We start from the raw sequence: 17,841 nt of genomic DNA on the forward strand, positions 1-17,841 counted from the left end.
AGGACTGGTTAGGTGTGTCGAAGCACTTTCTAAATTGCTGGTTTGCTCCTTCAGGGCCCAAGGACACCACCTAGGAGCCAGCTCACTGACTGGGCAGCCTGGCTCTGATGGGTGGGGTCTGAAAACAAGAAAAGTGCTTCTGATGAAGGGAGCAGATTGGACTTAACTCCTGCTATCTTGAATGAAGACTGGTGAATATACTGCAGCAAACTCTGCCTATAAAATCCGGCTCAAGAAAACCTCTGGGTTGCTAATGCAGGTTTGCAAATATAGCAACCATAATGAAATGGCTGCTTTTTAATGATTTCCTATAACGGTGTTTATATATGGAAGCTTTTTCCCCTATTGAAGCCATTTAATTGGAAAATGGCAAAGGAGTAAGAAGAGGCAGCCATCCAGTTCTGATGAACGCACACAGGGGCGGCACTCTGCAGAAGCCCTGATGCGCTCTTCCTCCTTGATGTCCCTGTGCCTGCCCTCCTCAGGGACCCAGCGGGTGCCAGCCCTCTGCCTCCTAGGCTCTCCCCCTGCCTCCTGCTCTTTATCTGCATCGCTCCCGCCTGTCCCCCGAGTTCTGCTAGATGTGACCTCTGGGATGTATTTTCCGATGCTCTTGCCCAAGGGTGTTGCTAGGAGCCCCTGTCCACCTCCTCTTGTGGCCCTTACCTCAGTGCTGGTCATTCCCTGTTTCCTTGCGTGCATCCTCTGAAGAGCCGTGAGCTCCAAGATGGCATTCCCTAACACTTAGTACTGGGGGCCTCCTCTGTGTGGGCACTGTTATACTGGCACACAGGACAGCGGAAGTCCCTGCCCTCGTGGTGCCTGGATTCTAGATTCCAGTGTGAGGGACTGGTAACCACTGGTAATGCACAGTGAAATAAATGCACATACAATGTGTCACCAGGAAGCACTAAGTGCTGTGAGGAGAAATGAAGGCAGAAAAGGAGGACAGCACCTGGCAGTGAGGGTGAGGGAAGGCCACAGTGCTCCACCAGGGCCCTCTGACTGGGGCTGGCCAGCAGCCATGCGCAGGAAGCCGAGGGTTGGCTCTGGGAAGGAGCACTCCAGGCAGAAGGAGCAGGGAGACAAGATGAGCTGGTCAGCCGTGAGGGGCAGCAAGGAGGCCAGTGTGGCCACAGCTGGGGGAAAACGAGGGATGGTTAGGGAGGGGGCCGCCTGAGGTAGGAGATGCTCAGCTCTGTGGGGGCCTTTTGTCAATGGTCAGGAATCGGGATGTTACTCTGGGTATGAGAGAACAAAGTGTGAGAGTACAGAGATCTGAGGGCAGATCCTGTGACTCATATCCCCCTTGCACAGCACCCAGTGAGTTATTCAACAGATGAATAAGGGCCGCCTGTGTGGGCAGAGAACACATACAGGCATTGCGTCGACAGGGTCCTTTCCACCAGGAGCTCAGTCCCAATCAAAAAAGGTACGATCCCTGGCTATAACAAACATATATTTGTAATGAGGAAAAGGATGGAAAGAAAGGATTTGAGATTAATGATTTGGAAAAACGAAGCCAGCTCATAGCGCAGACAGGCAGATACTGGTTCCTGGGCAGACAGCCTGAGCTATCGAATGCTCCATCAGGAGCCCCGAGAAGCCCCACCAGAAAGATGCCCGGTCCACTCAGGCAGGTTTATCCCCCCACTCCCCCACTTTGCTTAAGCAACATTGTTGGAGTATTGGGCACTGATTTAATTTCATAAAACACTTTCAGAGACATGAATGGAGGGATCAGTATAGGCACATCTCTTTGCTTGAATGGGAACATCTTGGCCGTCAGCACCTGTCCCACTCCCAAGGCTGGAAGACGGAGTCCAGAAGCCTGGGACCACAAAGGTTTGAGACCCCGATGCTGATAGAGCAGCACGTGGGACTTGAGCCCACAGCTGGGATGGTCCCAGGAGATTGTGTGTGTTCTAACTTAAGGCCTGGGATATGGGTTCAGGTGAGTTTAGAGAGGCAGTTTCAGCCTGAAGCCAAGAGCTTGAGGACCTAGAAGGTGTCTCCACTCCTCACTCCTTTTCTGTTGAGGTCACATCGGTTTCAGTTTACAGCTCTCAGTGACTTTGCTGGCATTAGGAGCAATCCATCCTGCTGACCTCTTCCTTCCTTTTTGAGTTCTCTCTGCCCCGCTGGCTTCCTAAACATGGCTCTCCTCGTTTCCTTCCTACACCTTTGGCTGGCCGACTGCTTGATGGACTCACCAACTGCTTTACTTGTTCATTCCAGCAAGTATCTCTGGACACACTCCGTGTACCAGGCCTGGTGGTGGGCTCTGGAACTCTATTAGATTAAATATACTTCTGCCCAGTGGAGTTTAGTGGGAGAGTCAGTCAAGCAAAGAACTAGAAATATATCATTTAAAATTTCAATTCGAAGGGCACCTGGGTGGTTCGATCGGCTAAGCGTCTGACTTCGGCTCAGCTCATCATCTCACCGTCTATGAGTTCAAGCCCCACATGAGGCTCTGTGCTGACAGCTCAGAGCCTGGAGCCTGCTTCGGATTCTGTGTCTCCCTCTCTCTCTGCCCCTCCCCTGCTCACGCTCTGTTTCTCTCTCTCTCTCAAAAATAAACAAACATAAAAAAAACTTTTTTTTTTTAATTTCAATTCAATAGAAGGAGACAAGTGGGGCAGCGAAGAGTCAACTCAGGAACTTGCACAGACTGGTGCTCACAAGATGCTTTCAGAGGAGATGCATTTAAACTGAGACTAAAATGATGAGAGGCATGTCCCTGCCAGGAGCTCTATAGAGTCTCCTCTTCAGCTGGCGGCCCCCAAAGCCCAGGCTCCCGTTCTCTGTACTCCTCGCTCTATGCATGGCCTCCCACTGCTTCAGCAACTATCTGCAATAACCCAGTGTCTCCTAACTGCTTTCCTTCAGCCTAGACCTCTCCTCTTGGCTTCTTATGTATACCTGCTGCCTTCTGAAGCATCTACACCCACAGACTTCGAGACAGACACCTCAGACTTATGCCCACACAAAACATATGACCTCCACCCTACACTCCCATCCCCTCAAGTAAAAGAAAACCAAACAAAACTCGAAGCAAAACCACCTGGCTCTTTTTCCTGTGCTCCCGTGTTGGCGACTGGCAGCATCATCCGTCTATTGTACAATCCAGACACTTAGAGAACATCTCCATACACACACTTTCTCCTTTTACCCTCTGTTTCTATTCCTTCAGCAGATCTTGTCAGTTTTATACCTTTCGGGATCTCAACTACCACCACCCTGATCCTAGAGATAATTGTGCCCACTGAGACATTAGCAATGGTTTCCTAGCTGGCCTCCCCCATTCATAATTTTTGTTTTTTTAACGTTTATTTATTATTAAGAGACAGAGAGACACAGAGTGTGAGCAGGGGAGGGGGAAGACAGAGGGGGAGACATAGAATCCGAAGCAGGCTCTGAGCTGTCAGCACAGAGCCCGACGTGGGGCTCGAACTCACAAACTGTGAGATCATGACCTGAGCCAAAGTTGGTTTCCCAACCAACTGACCCACCCAGGCGCCCCACTTTTTTTTTTAATGTTTATTTATTTTTGAGTGAGAGAGTGAGAGAGCACACAGTTATGCAAGCGCATGTGGGGGAAGGGATGGGGGGCTGCGGGGACAGAGGATACAAAGCAGGCTCTGCACTGACAGCCCGTGAGATCATGACCTGAGCTGAAGTCAGACACTTAACCCACTGAACCACCCAGGCCCCATTCATTCTTGATCCACCAATTCTCTTACTACAGAATGATGGATTCAAAATGCAAATCTGATCATCTCATCCCCTTCCCACACTACTAAAACCTTTCAGTGGTTTCTTGTGCATCCTTGAATATAGGTCAACATTCCTCACATGGTCTATAATATCTTGCATGCTATGGCCCCTACCTATCTCTCCAGCCTCCGTCTCACACCTCTGGACCCTCCATACATGATGAGCTTTTTTCATCTCCTTGAATGCATCCACTTCCCCCACCCTCCCCTGAATGCATCTCTTCATTTACTTGGTTAATTTCTACTTACCCTCCAGCTCCCAGCTCAAATGTCACTTCCTAGAGGAAGCTATTCTAGAATCTTAAACTGAATCAAATTCCTTTGATAAACTCTCATGGTACTGTGTTCCTAAATTTTATAATGAATATAAATGTGTACTGTTAAAGTCTCTCCCCAGTGAAATTTTAGGTTCCAAGAAAGTTATACTATATTTACACCTCCTTCTCCTTTTTCCTCCACCTCCCCCCTATATGTGACCATTTCCTAAGATATGGTGCTCCTCCTCCTTCTGACCCCACACGCTTTGGACCACAGAGATCACCTTACCTCGTAACTTCAAAGGCTTTATCCTCAACCCCAATCTCTCCAAAGATCCAGTTAAGCATCTCCAAGCAGACCAGTGGTTTTGCAACATTTTGTGGGTTGACTACAGCCCACAGCTGAAACATTTCATTTGGCAACTTACTACATACATACACACACTCAACAAATAAGTCTCATGAAGCAGCGTTGTCATTCTATTTTTTTCCTATATGATTTCACTTTAAAAGTATTTTTCATATAATCTCAAGATCCACTATCAGGTCACGACCTGCAGTTTAAAATACCAGGTATTCCCAGATGGGCATTTCTCTACAACCTCAAACATAATGTATCTATTTCCCAACTCATTTCTCAACCAAATTTCCTGACTAAGAAATATGAGCATGTCCTTAGTCACTTAGGATCAACATGTTGGAGTTATTTCAGATTTCTTCTTACCCAACAGTTGCTAAAAATGATTGGTTCTTCCACTATAATGTGTTGCCACCCATTCCATCCTTCCCATCCCTGCCATCATGGTTCAGATTTTACTCGAAATTGGAACACTACAATAGCCTTTTCCTTACTTCCAGATTTTTCAAATAGAGGTGGCATATGTTTGAATCACAAATATCAGGGCAGAAAGCTAATTCAGCTCTTCAGTTCCAATAAAGGAGCATATGAGGGACCTTCAAATGGATATGCCTTCATCTACTCACCAAACTCCTTGACTAATTAAATTTTAATTCAGGCTGCCTCATATTTCTAAAATTCCCAATACAATCCAGAAACCAAACTCTGGTTTCATGCAATGGCAGGCAGACTCACCCATGTCAGCGGTGACCATGGTGGACTGGTTTTCAGGGATGGAGACAGAGGTCTGGTCTTGGTCCATGCTTCGAGAGTCTTCGTTGACCTCGTGCTGACTCTGGCTGAGTTCTGATCGCAGTTCTGAGTACTCATCTTCCTCCCTGAGAAAAAAGGAGAGTCAGCTACCACTGACAGAGATAGAAGACAAATTCCTAGAGAACATGGCTTTGAAGGGCAGGAAAGAAATTCAGAGAGAAATAGATCTTCCCCACCCTATCCCCTCAGCCATATGAACTAGCTAGGACTCTTTTCAGGCAGATAAATGGTTAGTCACATCCACAGTCAGTATGTGAAACTGAAAGGTTGCTTCTGTGTCCACACACACACACACACACACACACACACACTGAACAAGATTCATCTAACAGCCCACTAGAAACTTTTTTCCTTTAAAGATTTCCTGAAGAAATTAGATTTCTTCACCTCCTCAAATTCTGAAATACAAAAGAACCCAAGATCCGAAGCAGTGTTAGTCTGAGTATGGAGGCTACAGTGGGCAAAATAAGCAGGAGTCTGGTGCACAGGAATGTCACATCCCATCAGCTGGAGAGTCCCACTGGTGGGCTTTCTCCTTGGAAGGGGATGTAAAAAGGTGTTGGGGCTGGAGCTACCAGAAAACCAGTACCTCACCTGTGCAGATCAAACTGGATGCTTTGAGAGGTATGTCTAATAAATATCACACTTACTTTCCCCAAAGTAAATCAGTGGCATTAGGGGATGGGAAAAGGTGGGGAGAGGAGAAAAATGGACACAGTGAGTGAGTGCACCCCTCTCAGTAGTCTGTTTCCACCAGTTAGCACTTGTAACAGGAAGACAACATTTAAATGCTGCCATACACACACACACACACACCCACCCCTTCTCAGCCCTTCACAGTCCCTCAGTCTTTGGTTCCTGAATTAGCTATGAGCAAGCGAAGGAAACTTAAAATTGTACCAAGTCTTTCAAAGCACATGCATGCCTCTTCCTCACGTCACCACCATCACTACACACACAACGGACACAGACATGGAGAGCACAACATTAACTCCCTCTGAAGCATCTACTTTGCAAGTAGATGAGAAGAGCCAGAAGAGAAAAGAAGAGAAAGCCAGAAGAGCCAGAAGAGAAAACTGTCAGGGGATTTACTACGGGGGTGGAAAGCCCATAGGTGTCTATGAAGAAAGCCAAGAAGAGAAGTCCCCTTGGCTTGGCATTCACTTAAAGTAGTTGACAGCAGGAGGGCACAAAATCTTACAGTCTTGGGTTTGGGGTGGACCAAGATGGTGATGGGTGACCACTGGAATTTGCAGAAGAGGCAACTGCCATTTTAAGCTGGGGAGACACATCTATAAATTAAAGAATGTGAAGAACTCTCCAGAGTTCTTAGTTCACTTCAGAAATCAGTATCCTCACAGGGAAGGAATTCAGCTGAGCCCCTGCTTTATAAGGTGTTTTTAATAAAAGCCATCCTGAAATCTGGGGAGACTTTGAATAGATATTAAGCCCCCAGACATGCAAAATATGAATTAGAATGGGAGTAGTGAAGGCAAAAAATATAGGTTAATGTTCTATGAATAAGTTAATTATTAGCCACCTGCAAAGCTAACAATAATTAGGTTTAGGAATGAAAACAATTAAAAAGTACCTTAAGAGTAGCCTTTTTGGTCCAGAGGGTAATTGTGTCCTGATATATCAGTTCTCCTTTCAATCAGCACTTAGAAATCTGATTTTAGTTAACGGGAGGTTTTGTGTGTGATGAATAAATTACCTTTGTTGCATGGCCAATGTAATCAGCTTCAGCTTGGCTGAGACTCTTTTACAGCCAAGAAAGCCAGATAAATGCTGCTGTATCTCTGGTATAAATGGCATTTGCAAAATCATTAATAGCCACCTTAAACACTTCTGGCTTGGCAGGTTCTAAAACATACAGTGGCTGCCAAATCTCCTGCTTTGTAAGGAATTACTTCTAGGGATTATTAGGATGAACTTTATACAGCAGTGAAGAGGGAAGGGGTAGGAAAAGGAGGCTGTTGATTGCAGGGGCCATTCCTTACCGAGGTCAGAGCACACTCTGAAGGAGAATCACACCATACTAGAAATTTTACCGTAGGCAGAAGACTTTCAGGGTCATGAAATGTAAAGCAAGGATCCTTGGTCAATGTATCTGAGCACTAAAATAAGGACAGGAAAGCAAAGACCAGATGGATGCTGTCTTCCAGGAGTCAAATGTGTTCACAACAAATTCTAACCTAAGAAGGATGCTGTGTGTGGGCATAGGAGGGGCGTCTGGCACTGCAGGTGAGTAGTGACCAGGGAAGACTCCTGGCTTTCTTCACAGACACCTACGGGTTTTCCATCCTCACCGTTTGTTTTGAATGTGAATGACGATGGGAACGGAGAGGAACAAGTGACCAGTATAGCTGAGACCACATGGGGTGCAGGATAGCAACATGAGGCTGGAGGGACACTCAGGCTGCATGTTGAGTGGGCAATTTTGATCAGAAGGAGAACTTACTGTACTGAAGGAGGCAAATCATGAGGGTTAGATGGTAGAAATAAAAAGAAAATGAGTGAAGTCCAGGAACTCGGAAAGAAGTGTGTGCTGCTGAGCTGTCATATGGAAACAGAACAAGCAGGAGAGAAGTGTGGAAGGTCTAGGTTCTCGACCCCAAAGGGAGGGGCTGAGCTGAGCACACAAAATCTCTGGGTAAGATTCCTCCTTATGGTAATCGTGTTGAGCACTATAGTACAAACCAGCATGTGCAAACAAAGTAAATAGCAATTAGAGGCAGAAAGCAACCTTGTGAGATCAGGCCAGGCTTTGTACCACGAAGAACGAGGTATAAAAATGGTTACACAGAATCTAAATATTAAAGTTTGCGCAACCTTGCTATTTCTCCCACTGACTTTGGTTAAAGAATTCATAGAGCTGCATATTCTTATCATCTCCTGAACATCATGACTGGGATCATTCTTGAAAAGAGGCTGGACTCTGGGACTGAGAAAGAACAAAAGCCAATTCGCTCAGGGCCTTTTGTAAGCTGATAGTCAATCTGTGATTGCAGAATATGTAGAACACTCATGCTTGAGGTCTTCTCTCTACTGTGTTATTCGGGAGCATGGTTCACCCAGAGCAATAGAGCGAGAAATCAGAAACATCCCAGCGGTGCCAGCAGTTTTACAAAAGCAAGAATATGAGGTGTGTTTTCAAGGCTTCTCTGTGCAACAGGAGTCTTCTGGTTGGTAAAGATGTGTAGTTAACAACACAGCATCAGTGCCTCAAAGTGACTTCATTGTTTGCTTCTTTCTGTTATGTATACAGTCGCTCTTGGCAAACGATAACTTATTTTGGGGGGGGTGGGGGAGGAAGAGAACCTCCCCAAAGAACACCAGCTGCCAATGATGCTGGTGAAAAGGAAGAAAACATGAAAAGATCCAAGAAGTGACCATTTTAAGCCAAAAAAAAAAAAAAAAACCCAAAGCCAAAAACAAACAAAAAAACCCCAGAAGCTTTGATAAACTGATAACTGTTGATAATTAGACACTATTGTGGTAGTTTCGCAATTACGGAATTACAAAGTTCTCAGGTGTCTCTCTTTGGAACATCAAGAATCATCTCACAGAATTCTAAATGTACCTTGTTTCATTTCATTCACTTAGAAGCATTTGTGAAGTGCTTCCAAATTGCTCTTAGAGTAGCAATGATTAGTGCTTGCTACTAGCTTAAACGACAAAACAAAAGAAAAACGCTCCCAAGGAGGCAGGCATTAGATTGTCCCCACCACCTGTGTAACTAAGCAGTGGCAGAAAAGTCCCAGACTGGCAGAGATCTCAGGGCTCATCAAAACTGGGATCAATACCTTTATTTTACGAACAAGGCAGGTGAAGCTTCAAGAGGCTTAAGCAGTTTACCCAAGATTCTACAACTAGTGAGCAGTACAGCGTCACTCCTAAATTTAGGACCAGTGAAACAACAATCAAATATGGTGACCCATGGAAAAGATTTTGTTGTTGTTGACGATGATTTTTAAAGATTCCTTCTCATTATTGGCTAGGGATGAAATGATCCCTTTTCGGAAAAGGGAATGGTCAATGAAAGTATAATTCTTATCCTGCTTTCCAGACCTTAAGCTGAAGTACTATGGAATTAGTAGTATTTGATATAAATATTATTTCATTAGCAATCCCCATGCCTTTTTATTTTGGCATGCACATTCATGCCTTGTCACTGGATTGATTTGTGAATAAGACGTGGATGGACATCTGCCTGCCTTGACACCTGTCAGTCAACTATGTCCAGCTACCCCAGCCTACCTGACCCGGTGGGGGGTTTTGCTGAACTACATTCTTCCTTATAAGTAAAGGCAGACTTGCCTTGAAATGCCATCATTCTTTTAAAGAACAAAGATTTTTTTAGATACAAGGAGGAAATGTATCCCTTTTAGCTCTTTTAGAAGATCTAAAGCAGGAAATCAGTGATGAGCTCTGATTCTTCCTGCAATTCCATCTCTCCCTATTTTTCCATCTAGCACAAAGCAAGATCAGTCTCATCTATGAATCTTTTGGTGAATAATTGGGCAAATGGAAAGGTCAGGCTCATGGAGCAGGCATGAGATTTTAGAGGCTAGATTATGTTAGAGTAGATGGAGACTTTGGATATTATCTCTGTTGACAAATGAAGAGCATTTTGCAGACAAAGAGGCAGAAGAGTGAAGTGGGAGGGAGGTAACACAGATAGGCGGGGTCAGCTTTTTAGGGCTACAGCCCTTCAAGGTGAAAGGTGGGGAGAGAGCACCCAGGGTAAGAGCCAAGGCTGAGGATCAATCTTAGGGACAGAAGAAATGATCTAGGTCCTAGGAGTTCAAGAAGAACACACCAGGAAGGAGAGAAGATTTAGGGGCACAGGCTGCAGAAAAGGACCAGAAACAAGAAAAGGTCACTGGAGTTTTCAGTTAAGAAGTCACTGGTAGTTTTCAAAGAAGTATCGTAGCCTAGGCTACTGTATAAAATACTGTGGACTAGCTTAAACAATAGGACCTTATTTTCTCTTAGTTCTAGACTTTGGTTTGAAGTCCAAACAAAATCAAGGTGCCCACATGGTCAGTTTCTGGTAAGGGCTTTCTTCCTGGCTTACAGATGGCTGCCTTGTCACTGTGTCCTTACACGGCAGGGAGAGAGTGTACCTGTGAGCAAGCCCTCTGGTGTCTCTTCTTAGAAGGGCACTCACTACAAGCACCATATGGTCCCCATCCTCCTGACCTCAACTAAACAGAATTATCTCCCCAAGACCCCAACTCCAAATGCTATAACATTGAGGGGGCAGGGCTTCAACATATGAATTTGGAGACATAATTCAGTCCCTGGCAAAAGAAACTTCAGCAAACTGTTGCACTCAGAAGCCAGACAGCCGTGGGCTAACAAGCAACAGGAAACGGAAGCGGAAAACATGACTGATCATGAGAGCCGGCAGTGAAAGGGTGATGTTATGAGAGTAGCTTTTGGGCAAAGAAAATGATCTCCTCAGGAAACAAGAGTTCATGTTTAATTTGCTTAGAACCCACCCACCCCTCCATTCCAAAGTGAGCTACTGATGTATTTTTCCATTTTCCCCATCCCATTATATAACCTCTCCAAGTCAGATGAGCATTTAAAACAGCCATTCATAACATACAGTTAAGTGAAAAAGCATAGATTACAAAACATTGTGTGTGCTATGATCCAATTTATTTAAAATATTCATGAATAAAATTTTTTAGAAGGCCATATATACAAAATGTTCAGTGTTTATTCCTAGGAGATGGGATTTAGGATGCATTAGGCAGGGTTCAGTTAGGAACATAAACTACAGTGGATGTTTCAAGTAGAAGAAATTTAATTTAGGCAGTTCCATGCTTGCATAACGGTTAGAAGAACCAGAAAAGTGTGGGTGGAGGCCACCAGGAGCTGTCACATTTGCCATCACAGTTGTGGACCCCCCCAAAAGTCAGGTAACTACCTCTGCCTTTACACCTGCCCACAGCCCCAGGCTCTGGCCAGTCAGTGCAGGACCTCATGCCCACCAAAGCTTATATGTCAGCTGCTGTCATCTTGGCCTGAGTAATAATGACTCCCACCTCCTTTTCCAAATCCACGTGAAGGCACCTCACTGGCAGACAGAACCCAAACTGTATCCAGATCACAGCTATTAAGGCAATCTGGGAAGTAGTCCCAAATGTCCAGCCTCTTTGATTCCCGGGAGAGTAGAGAGGAGGAGTGGGAATGGTACCAGGTGCTAGATAACATGTCACAGACCACATTCTGTGGCTACTTGACAACCACACACATGGTTGAAATTTCCAAACTGACATTTCCAGTTGCAACAGCAATGACTCCAACCTTCTCTAACTATCTCTCATTCAAATGTAAATGAAGTCACCTTCTCACCAAAATGGGAGACCCAAAGTCCCAGCAGTTATTGTATCCATTGTCAGGTAACCACTTCTCCTCTAGTTCAGGGGCAAATCCACCTAGATACCATCTAACCTAACCATCAGACAAGTTTCATCACCAATACCAGCTCACCCGATGTAATAGGAGAGAATAAGAAGGTAAAAAAAGGAAATTGGATACATGCATAAACAAGCAAGAAAATATGCACAGCCTTGCATCTTTTTTGCAACTGACCATGAGGCTACAGTTGATGTTTCTAACTTCCTTCTTCCACTAGGAAATCCCTATTTCCTTTGTGTTTGGCCAGCATCTTAATTAGTTAGAATTCTTTACCTAGTGAAATAATTATAAATCTTTATTCCTGGGGGACCTGAGTGTATATACCTGGCACCCTCTACCTGGGATCAGATTGCTGTAGAGTCTCCAAGCTTTATCAGACAAGGAGGAGAAGTGCTTCTGCAGAAGGGTAAACTCAGTGGAGTTTGTAGGCTCTAGGAATTGTGATTCATTGAAATCTACCCCAATGTTTCCATTCAAATTCTCACCATTTCATCTTTTCCTATCAATGCTTAATCTTTACCTAAAAGATCTGATGTGGCCGTGAATTCAACTTACACTGGAATTCAGCCACCTGCAGTGTCTGATTCTTGGCTACATTAGCCCTGTGGCTATAGGAGATGGGAGAGTGTCATGTAGGATAGTCACAGAAGGTCCCAGTTCTGACTGTGACCTGACATAAAAGTTTAAAACTATGAGATTATCATTTTTCTTACTTAAGCAATTTAGCTTATGGATAGCTTATGTACAGATATATCATAGCTTACATAAACTATTCCATTATTTTTCAGCATTTCCAATACATTTTTAAATTTTTTTTTAACATTTATTTATTTTTGAGAGACAGAGAGAGACAGAGCATGAGTGGGGGAGGGGCAGAGACAGAGGAGACACAGAATCTAAAGCAGGTTCCAGGCTCTGAGCAGAGAGCCTGACACGGGACTTGAACTCACGAACCGTGAGATCATGACCTGAGCCAAAGTCGGATGCTTAACCGAATGAGCCACCCAGGCATCCCTCCAATAAATTTCTAACTCAGGCCCAACTAAAGGGACAAGAAAGTCTGGAAGGTACTAGTATGACAATCAATTCTCTAGACCCTGGATATGCTAGGGCATCTGGAGTTCCTTGTAGGTGTGTGCCTCCTTACCACTCCCACCCCTCCCTGACTTGATCTAGCACAGCATCTCAGCACATGAGGGCAAACCCATTTCTGGCAGTGCTGGGAGCAGGAGACAAGCCTTAGCCATGGAAGTCAGAGGACAGGAAGAGCCTTGTCTTACTGGCCCACAGTCTGCAGGGAGACCCCCGAAAGGCGGGGGATAGCTCATTACATGATGAAAACTGGCAGAATTTAATGTGACATCTGCACAGATGCAATCTCCCTTTAAATAAAAGGCACCAATAAATGTTTATGGTCAAGAAGCTCACTATATTTTAACATGAAGCCATTTGGCCATTATATTCAATTTAAACATCCTGAAATTGAGTTTTCCAGGTGATGTGTGATGCTTTTTTTCACAACTCACTGAGCCCATTTTCCCTCACCTTCTCAAGGGTTTAAAAGTGCAACATGTTTTAATGGAAATTACAAATTTACCAATGTACTCTGCCAGCCTCCTATAAGTCGGCTCTAATCATTTCTTTGGTCTGAAAATTCTTCTCTGCTCATGCGTTTCTAACCTACAATCACTCCGAAGAGCAGGATACAATTTAAAAGACTTGAGGTTCTACATTGGAATATGGAATTTATCGTGTGGCTCCAGTTCAGTGTCAAGTTTTCCATGATTTTGCCCAGAAATCAGAGGCTGTCAGTACTCTCACCAAGTAGCCCTGTCATTCCTGTAACTCTCAGAGTTAGAACAAAATGCACCCAAAGTTTCTTCTAACCCACTAGGACTTCTAGAGGGACAGTTTAAAGTAGTTGCCTCTAAATGGCCATAATTGTGGCTTGTACAAACATTCAGTGAACAAAGCTCTTTTCTCCAGAAAGGTAGGTGCCAACTGTTTGCTTTCCTCAGGTCTGTTCCCTGAGCACAAGCAGCATGATAAAAAGCTCTCATCCTTGGCTAAGTCACTCAAAGTAAATCCCTCCTCTGGAAAGCAGGGCAGACACACGCCAATTAAAATTGTGCTGCGTGCAGGAGACTTTGGGGCTAACTGATTGATAAGGAAGGCAGGACCACCAAAAGTCACTTTCATGGAAAGACTATTAAGTAAAAGCAGAGAGACTGCGGGTTCTAACTCTGCTTCTACCCTCTGCTAAATTTAACTTCAAAGTCATCAACTTAGTATTTTTAAGCTCTTGCCTTTTTGCTAGGTAAAATGATGTATCAAATCTTGCCCCCCACATTAGGAGTTTTTATAAGGCCACATCAACGTTGGTAGATCAACTCTAGGTGAGCTCAAAATATTAGATTACCTAGAAGCATATGTACAGAGCTCTCAAAATCCCCAAGGGAGGCACACAGTTTGCCCATCTAGAGAAGACCACCTAGATTCAAGCAGTGGTAGGGGTGCTGGTAGGGAGACAGAGGGGCTCCATCCAGAACTGGTTAATAAAGCATTTCACCAACTTCTGGCTCCACACTCTTATCAGTACCTGAGGATTATAACTCCCACCCTGGCTACCTTCCAGGACTATCCTGACGATCAAGATGAGAACAGAACAGTGGAGGGGAAAGTGCACGACCGACTATCAATGTAAAGAGAAAGTAGTTATCAACAGCAAAAATCTTGGTTGCAAATAAAACATCATTATATTTCATCAGGATGATTTCAACCCCAGGAGCCAGGTCAGAGCCCAGAAGGGCAGAGAGAAAGCTGCACTAGGAGCCCACTACCTGATGGTGGTGCCTTGCAAACGGTCTATCTTCTTATTGAGCTCAGCAATGATGCTGTGGAGTTCCGTGATGCGTTCCTCGTACCGAAGCGTTGTTCGCTCCTGGACGTCCTCATGTTCTCTCATGAGGTGGGACTGTTCACACTGGGATCAAGAGAACAAGACAGAAGGGCCAATGAGTTGACGCACCTATGGGTGAATGATTCCAAGTTTTATGGTTTCAAGCCACCACAGCCTCAACATTGAGCACACTCCAAATAAACATATGCCCGCTCATTGGCTGGAATCCCAGAAGCCACAACACCAGCTAACTTTTATCATATTCTTTGCCTTTGTAGCATTCATTCTGTCTTTAAGAGGGAAAGTCCCTCTGCCATTGCTCGCAATCTCTGTGGCATTATCCAAGTCTCCTGCTTTCCACCCCCCTCCAAGAAGTGGGCAAGTGGTCTGAGCTGGATCCATCAGATACCTTCTTTTGGGAATGTTTAGTGAATAGACTTAAGATTGCGTGGAGTTGATTCACTTGACTGAGGGTCCTGAAAAGACTGTCCCTTAGTTCCTGAGACCTATACCCCTGAGCTGTCGTCCCACATTCCTTTATGGCTGTTCAGTTTCTATGTACCCTTTTAGCTGATGTTTGCTAGGGTACATTTCAGCTGCTTTTCAACCAAATAGTCCTAAGTGGTGTGACAATTATTTCTATCTGGCCAGTTATCTGCAGACTTAATTTTTTCCAATATCCTCTTCTACCAGACTATGAACTCTGGCAAAGCAAAGACTAGGTGATTCTTTAATTTAGCCCTAACACCTGGCATGTGGCTTGCTTCACTGTGGGTGATCTAGTAGCGTTATGGAATGAATAAATCGCAATATATCACACTGTCAAGGAGGCTGCTTTGCAGAAACAATGACAGAAGAAACTGAGGCGCTTCCCTTGCTCAGCATCTGATGGTGTAAGAGGCAGCAGATGCTATAAAAACATTTTTGAAGCTAGAGTTTAAATCCTAAGGAACCTGTTCATCTCTTTCACTTCTCTAACCCCTCCTCAACGCCCTACCAGTCACCGAGCATTTGATCTCATTTGCATAACAATAAAACACTCATCAATGATGGAATAAGGAATCTAGCTTCTGTCCCTGTCTACTGCGTTCAGCGCTGATTAATTTCCTGTCCAGCAGAGGAATTTTAATTTCATTTCAGCAAGGTTTTCCTAATGCCAAGAGCCATATGTACTTGCCAGCTTTGCACCTTCAGGGCTAGTGGCAGACGGAAAATGGTAAGACTTCTCACCCACCACGTCCCACTGTCCTCCTACCTCCCTAAATCTGTGGTTTCCCATGGTGTAACCCAGAAGCTATCAGGCAGGGACAAAAGCCTTCAAAGATAAGCAGAACACTACACCAAGCCCAACTCAATACTGAAACAGAAATACACAGCAAAGAAGTCTGATAAATATGGTGGTATATATCCCGGGAGGGACCACACCTACGAACGACTTGATCAGTATTAATGTGGTAACTTCCTGGGGGCTGCTCAGAGCTCCAGGAGCAAGATTGAAGGCAAGGAGGTTGTGGAAGCTGTATCACAGATCTTTGGTGCGACAGCTGCTTTCACAGAAATAGTGATGTGAATTTCTGTTCTTAGGGACAACCTGCAACATCAAATAATGTCCACTCAAGGTCACACGCTCAGGAAATAAGTGGAAGGAGAGGCAAGAATGAAGGGTGAGTCTAAGTCCCATTTACAGGGAAGCTTTCCTAAACAGAACAAAACTGTAACAGGCCCCAAGTACTCTTTGCATGAAATTATGCTTTTCATCCATGATCCACCATATTTTACAAGGGACAACAGAAGTCCACAAAATGACAGGGTGTCAAAGACAGTATCTGTCAAAAAGTGAAAAAGGCTCACATTTCTTTGGAACATAGCCACAGCAGAATACTGTTTTTCTCCATCCCCACAAAGTATCTGTGAGTTTTTGTTATCAGTCTTTATTCCCACCTTCAAATTGCGTGTGTGTGCATGCACGTGTGTGCACGTGTGTGTATGTGGTATGTACATGTGCCAGTGTAGCTGGCACTCTCATGAAGATCACCAGTTCTAGATCTTAAAATAATTACAAAATCATGCCCAGTTTGACCTGGATCTCATTTCCACCATGACTCTTCCTGCCATCTTGCTAGCTCCTCCTCTTTGCTTTTCCATATTCAGCTCTGTAGGGCTACAAATCACTGTGAAAGGCTTCCCCTCACAAACTTAACAGCTCTCCCTCCCCACCAATTCCTCACTCACTCTTCCTCTTCCACAGTCTTCAGAGGTCAACAGCCCACTACCATCACCAAGGCAGACCAGAAACTGCCAAATTCACTTAAAAATGAAGGTGTGCAAATATTCATACAAGAAAAAGGCACACGATCAACTGATAACCACCAAGACAACTCTGGGCATCCCTGGTGACTGTTGTGAGCTACTTCACAGGCAAGATCCGGGTTGCTGGAAAAGCAGATGGCCAATGCCCAGATAATGAGAGCATGTTATCTGGGACTAAAGCATCTTCGCTCCTGCCTCTAACTGGGGAGTCTGCCTAGAGGGTATGAGTATGAACAAGAGACAACAGGAAGCCTGATGATTCAGACAGAATGGCACTTGTAGCTAAAAGGAGACAAAAGACTCAGAATGTATATTTGGAACTTACGGGTTCATTTGGGAGTAGCAACAAGAATATATTGGAGGAAAAAAAATTCCTAGCTGAAGGCAAAGATATCTGGTTTACATTCCTATATTTTTTTCCGTAAGTATGGTTTCCTAAAATAGTGGAAAGCCTCTGTAATTTAATTCTTCCTCTACAAATAATAGATATGTCTCGATTTCCTATAACATTTAAGATGGTGTGCTGGGTGCCACAGTGGGGGTCACTATGACACATACTTTGAAGCAAACTGTAGACACAGCTTCCGGGTGGAATTCTGTGCTGGAGGACAAAAGTGGGGGTTGGGGGGAGGAGAGATGGTGGAAAGGTACTCTGGGGATTCTTTACACAGTGACAAGAGAACACTGGAAAATAATTATCCTCTTAGCCTCAAGGTGAATGAATGGCTGGAGAAGACATTGCCCAAGCCCCATCTGTATGTGTCCTTGAGGTGTCACATTAAACACACTTCACCCATTCTGTCCACACTCATTGCAACCAGACCAAGATATACTGAGGCACTCATCTCCAAGCTTAGTGAAAATCCCTTGAGATTTTCCAAGCTGCAGTGCCTGCACCACAACTCCCATGAGAGCAACAGGGCAGGAGAAAACAAGTCGTGACCTGCAGGAGCCAACAGAACCCAACAAAACACCCTTGTTAAATAGTCC

At 44.6% G+C, this 17,841-nt stretch overlaps 1 protein-coding gene across 2 annotated transcripts in view; it reads right to left on the bottom strand.

Annotated features, from left to right (window-relative positions):
- The window catches only part of MCC (MCC regulator of WNT signaling pathway), a 429,487-nt gene that overhangs the window by 82,969 nt on the left and 328,677 nt on the right, over nt 1-17,841 (bottom strand). For both annotated transcript variants that reach the window (XM_043588824.1, XM_043588916.1), the window contains 2 exons: nt 14,483-14,625; nt 5,130-5,272 (listed from right to left, as the gene is read on the bottom strand). In XM_043588824.1, coding sequence (XP_043444759.1) covers nt 5,130-5,272; nt 14,483-14,625 — 286 coding nt within the window. The remainder of the gene's footprint in view (nt 1-5,129; nt 5,273-14,482; nt 14,626-17,841) is intronic.

Source organism: Prionailurus bengalensis, chromosome A1 (assembly GCF_016509475.1).
Source record: "Prionailurus bengalensis isolate Pbe53 chromosome A1, Fcat_Pben_1.1_paternal_pri, whole genome shotgun sequence".
In the NCBI taxonomy this organism is placed as follows: domain Eukaryota; kingdom Metazoa; phylum Chordata; class Mammalia; order Carnivora; family Felidae; genus Prionailurus; species Prionailurus bengalensis.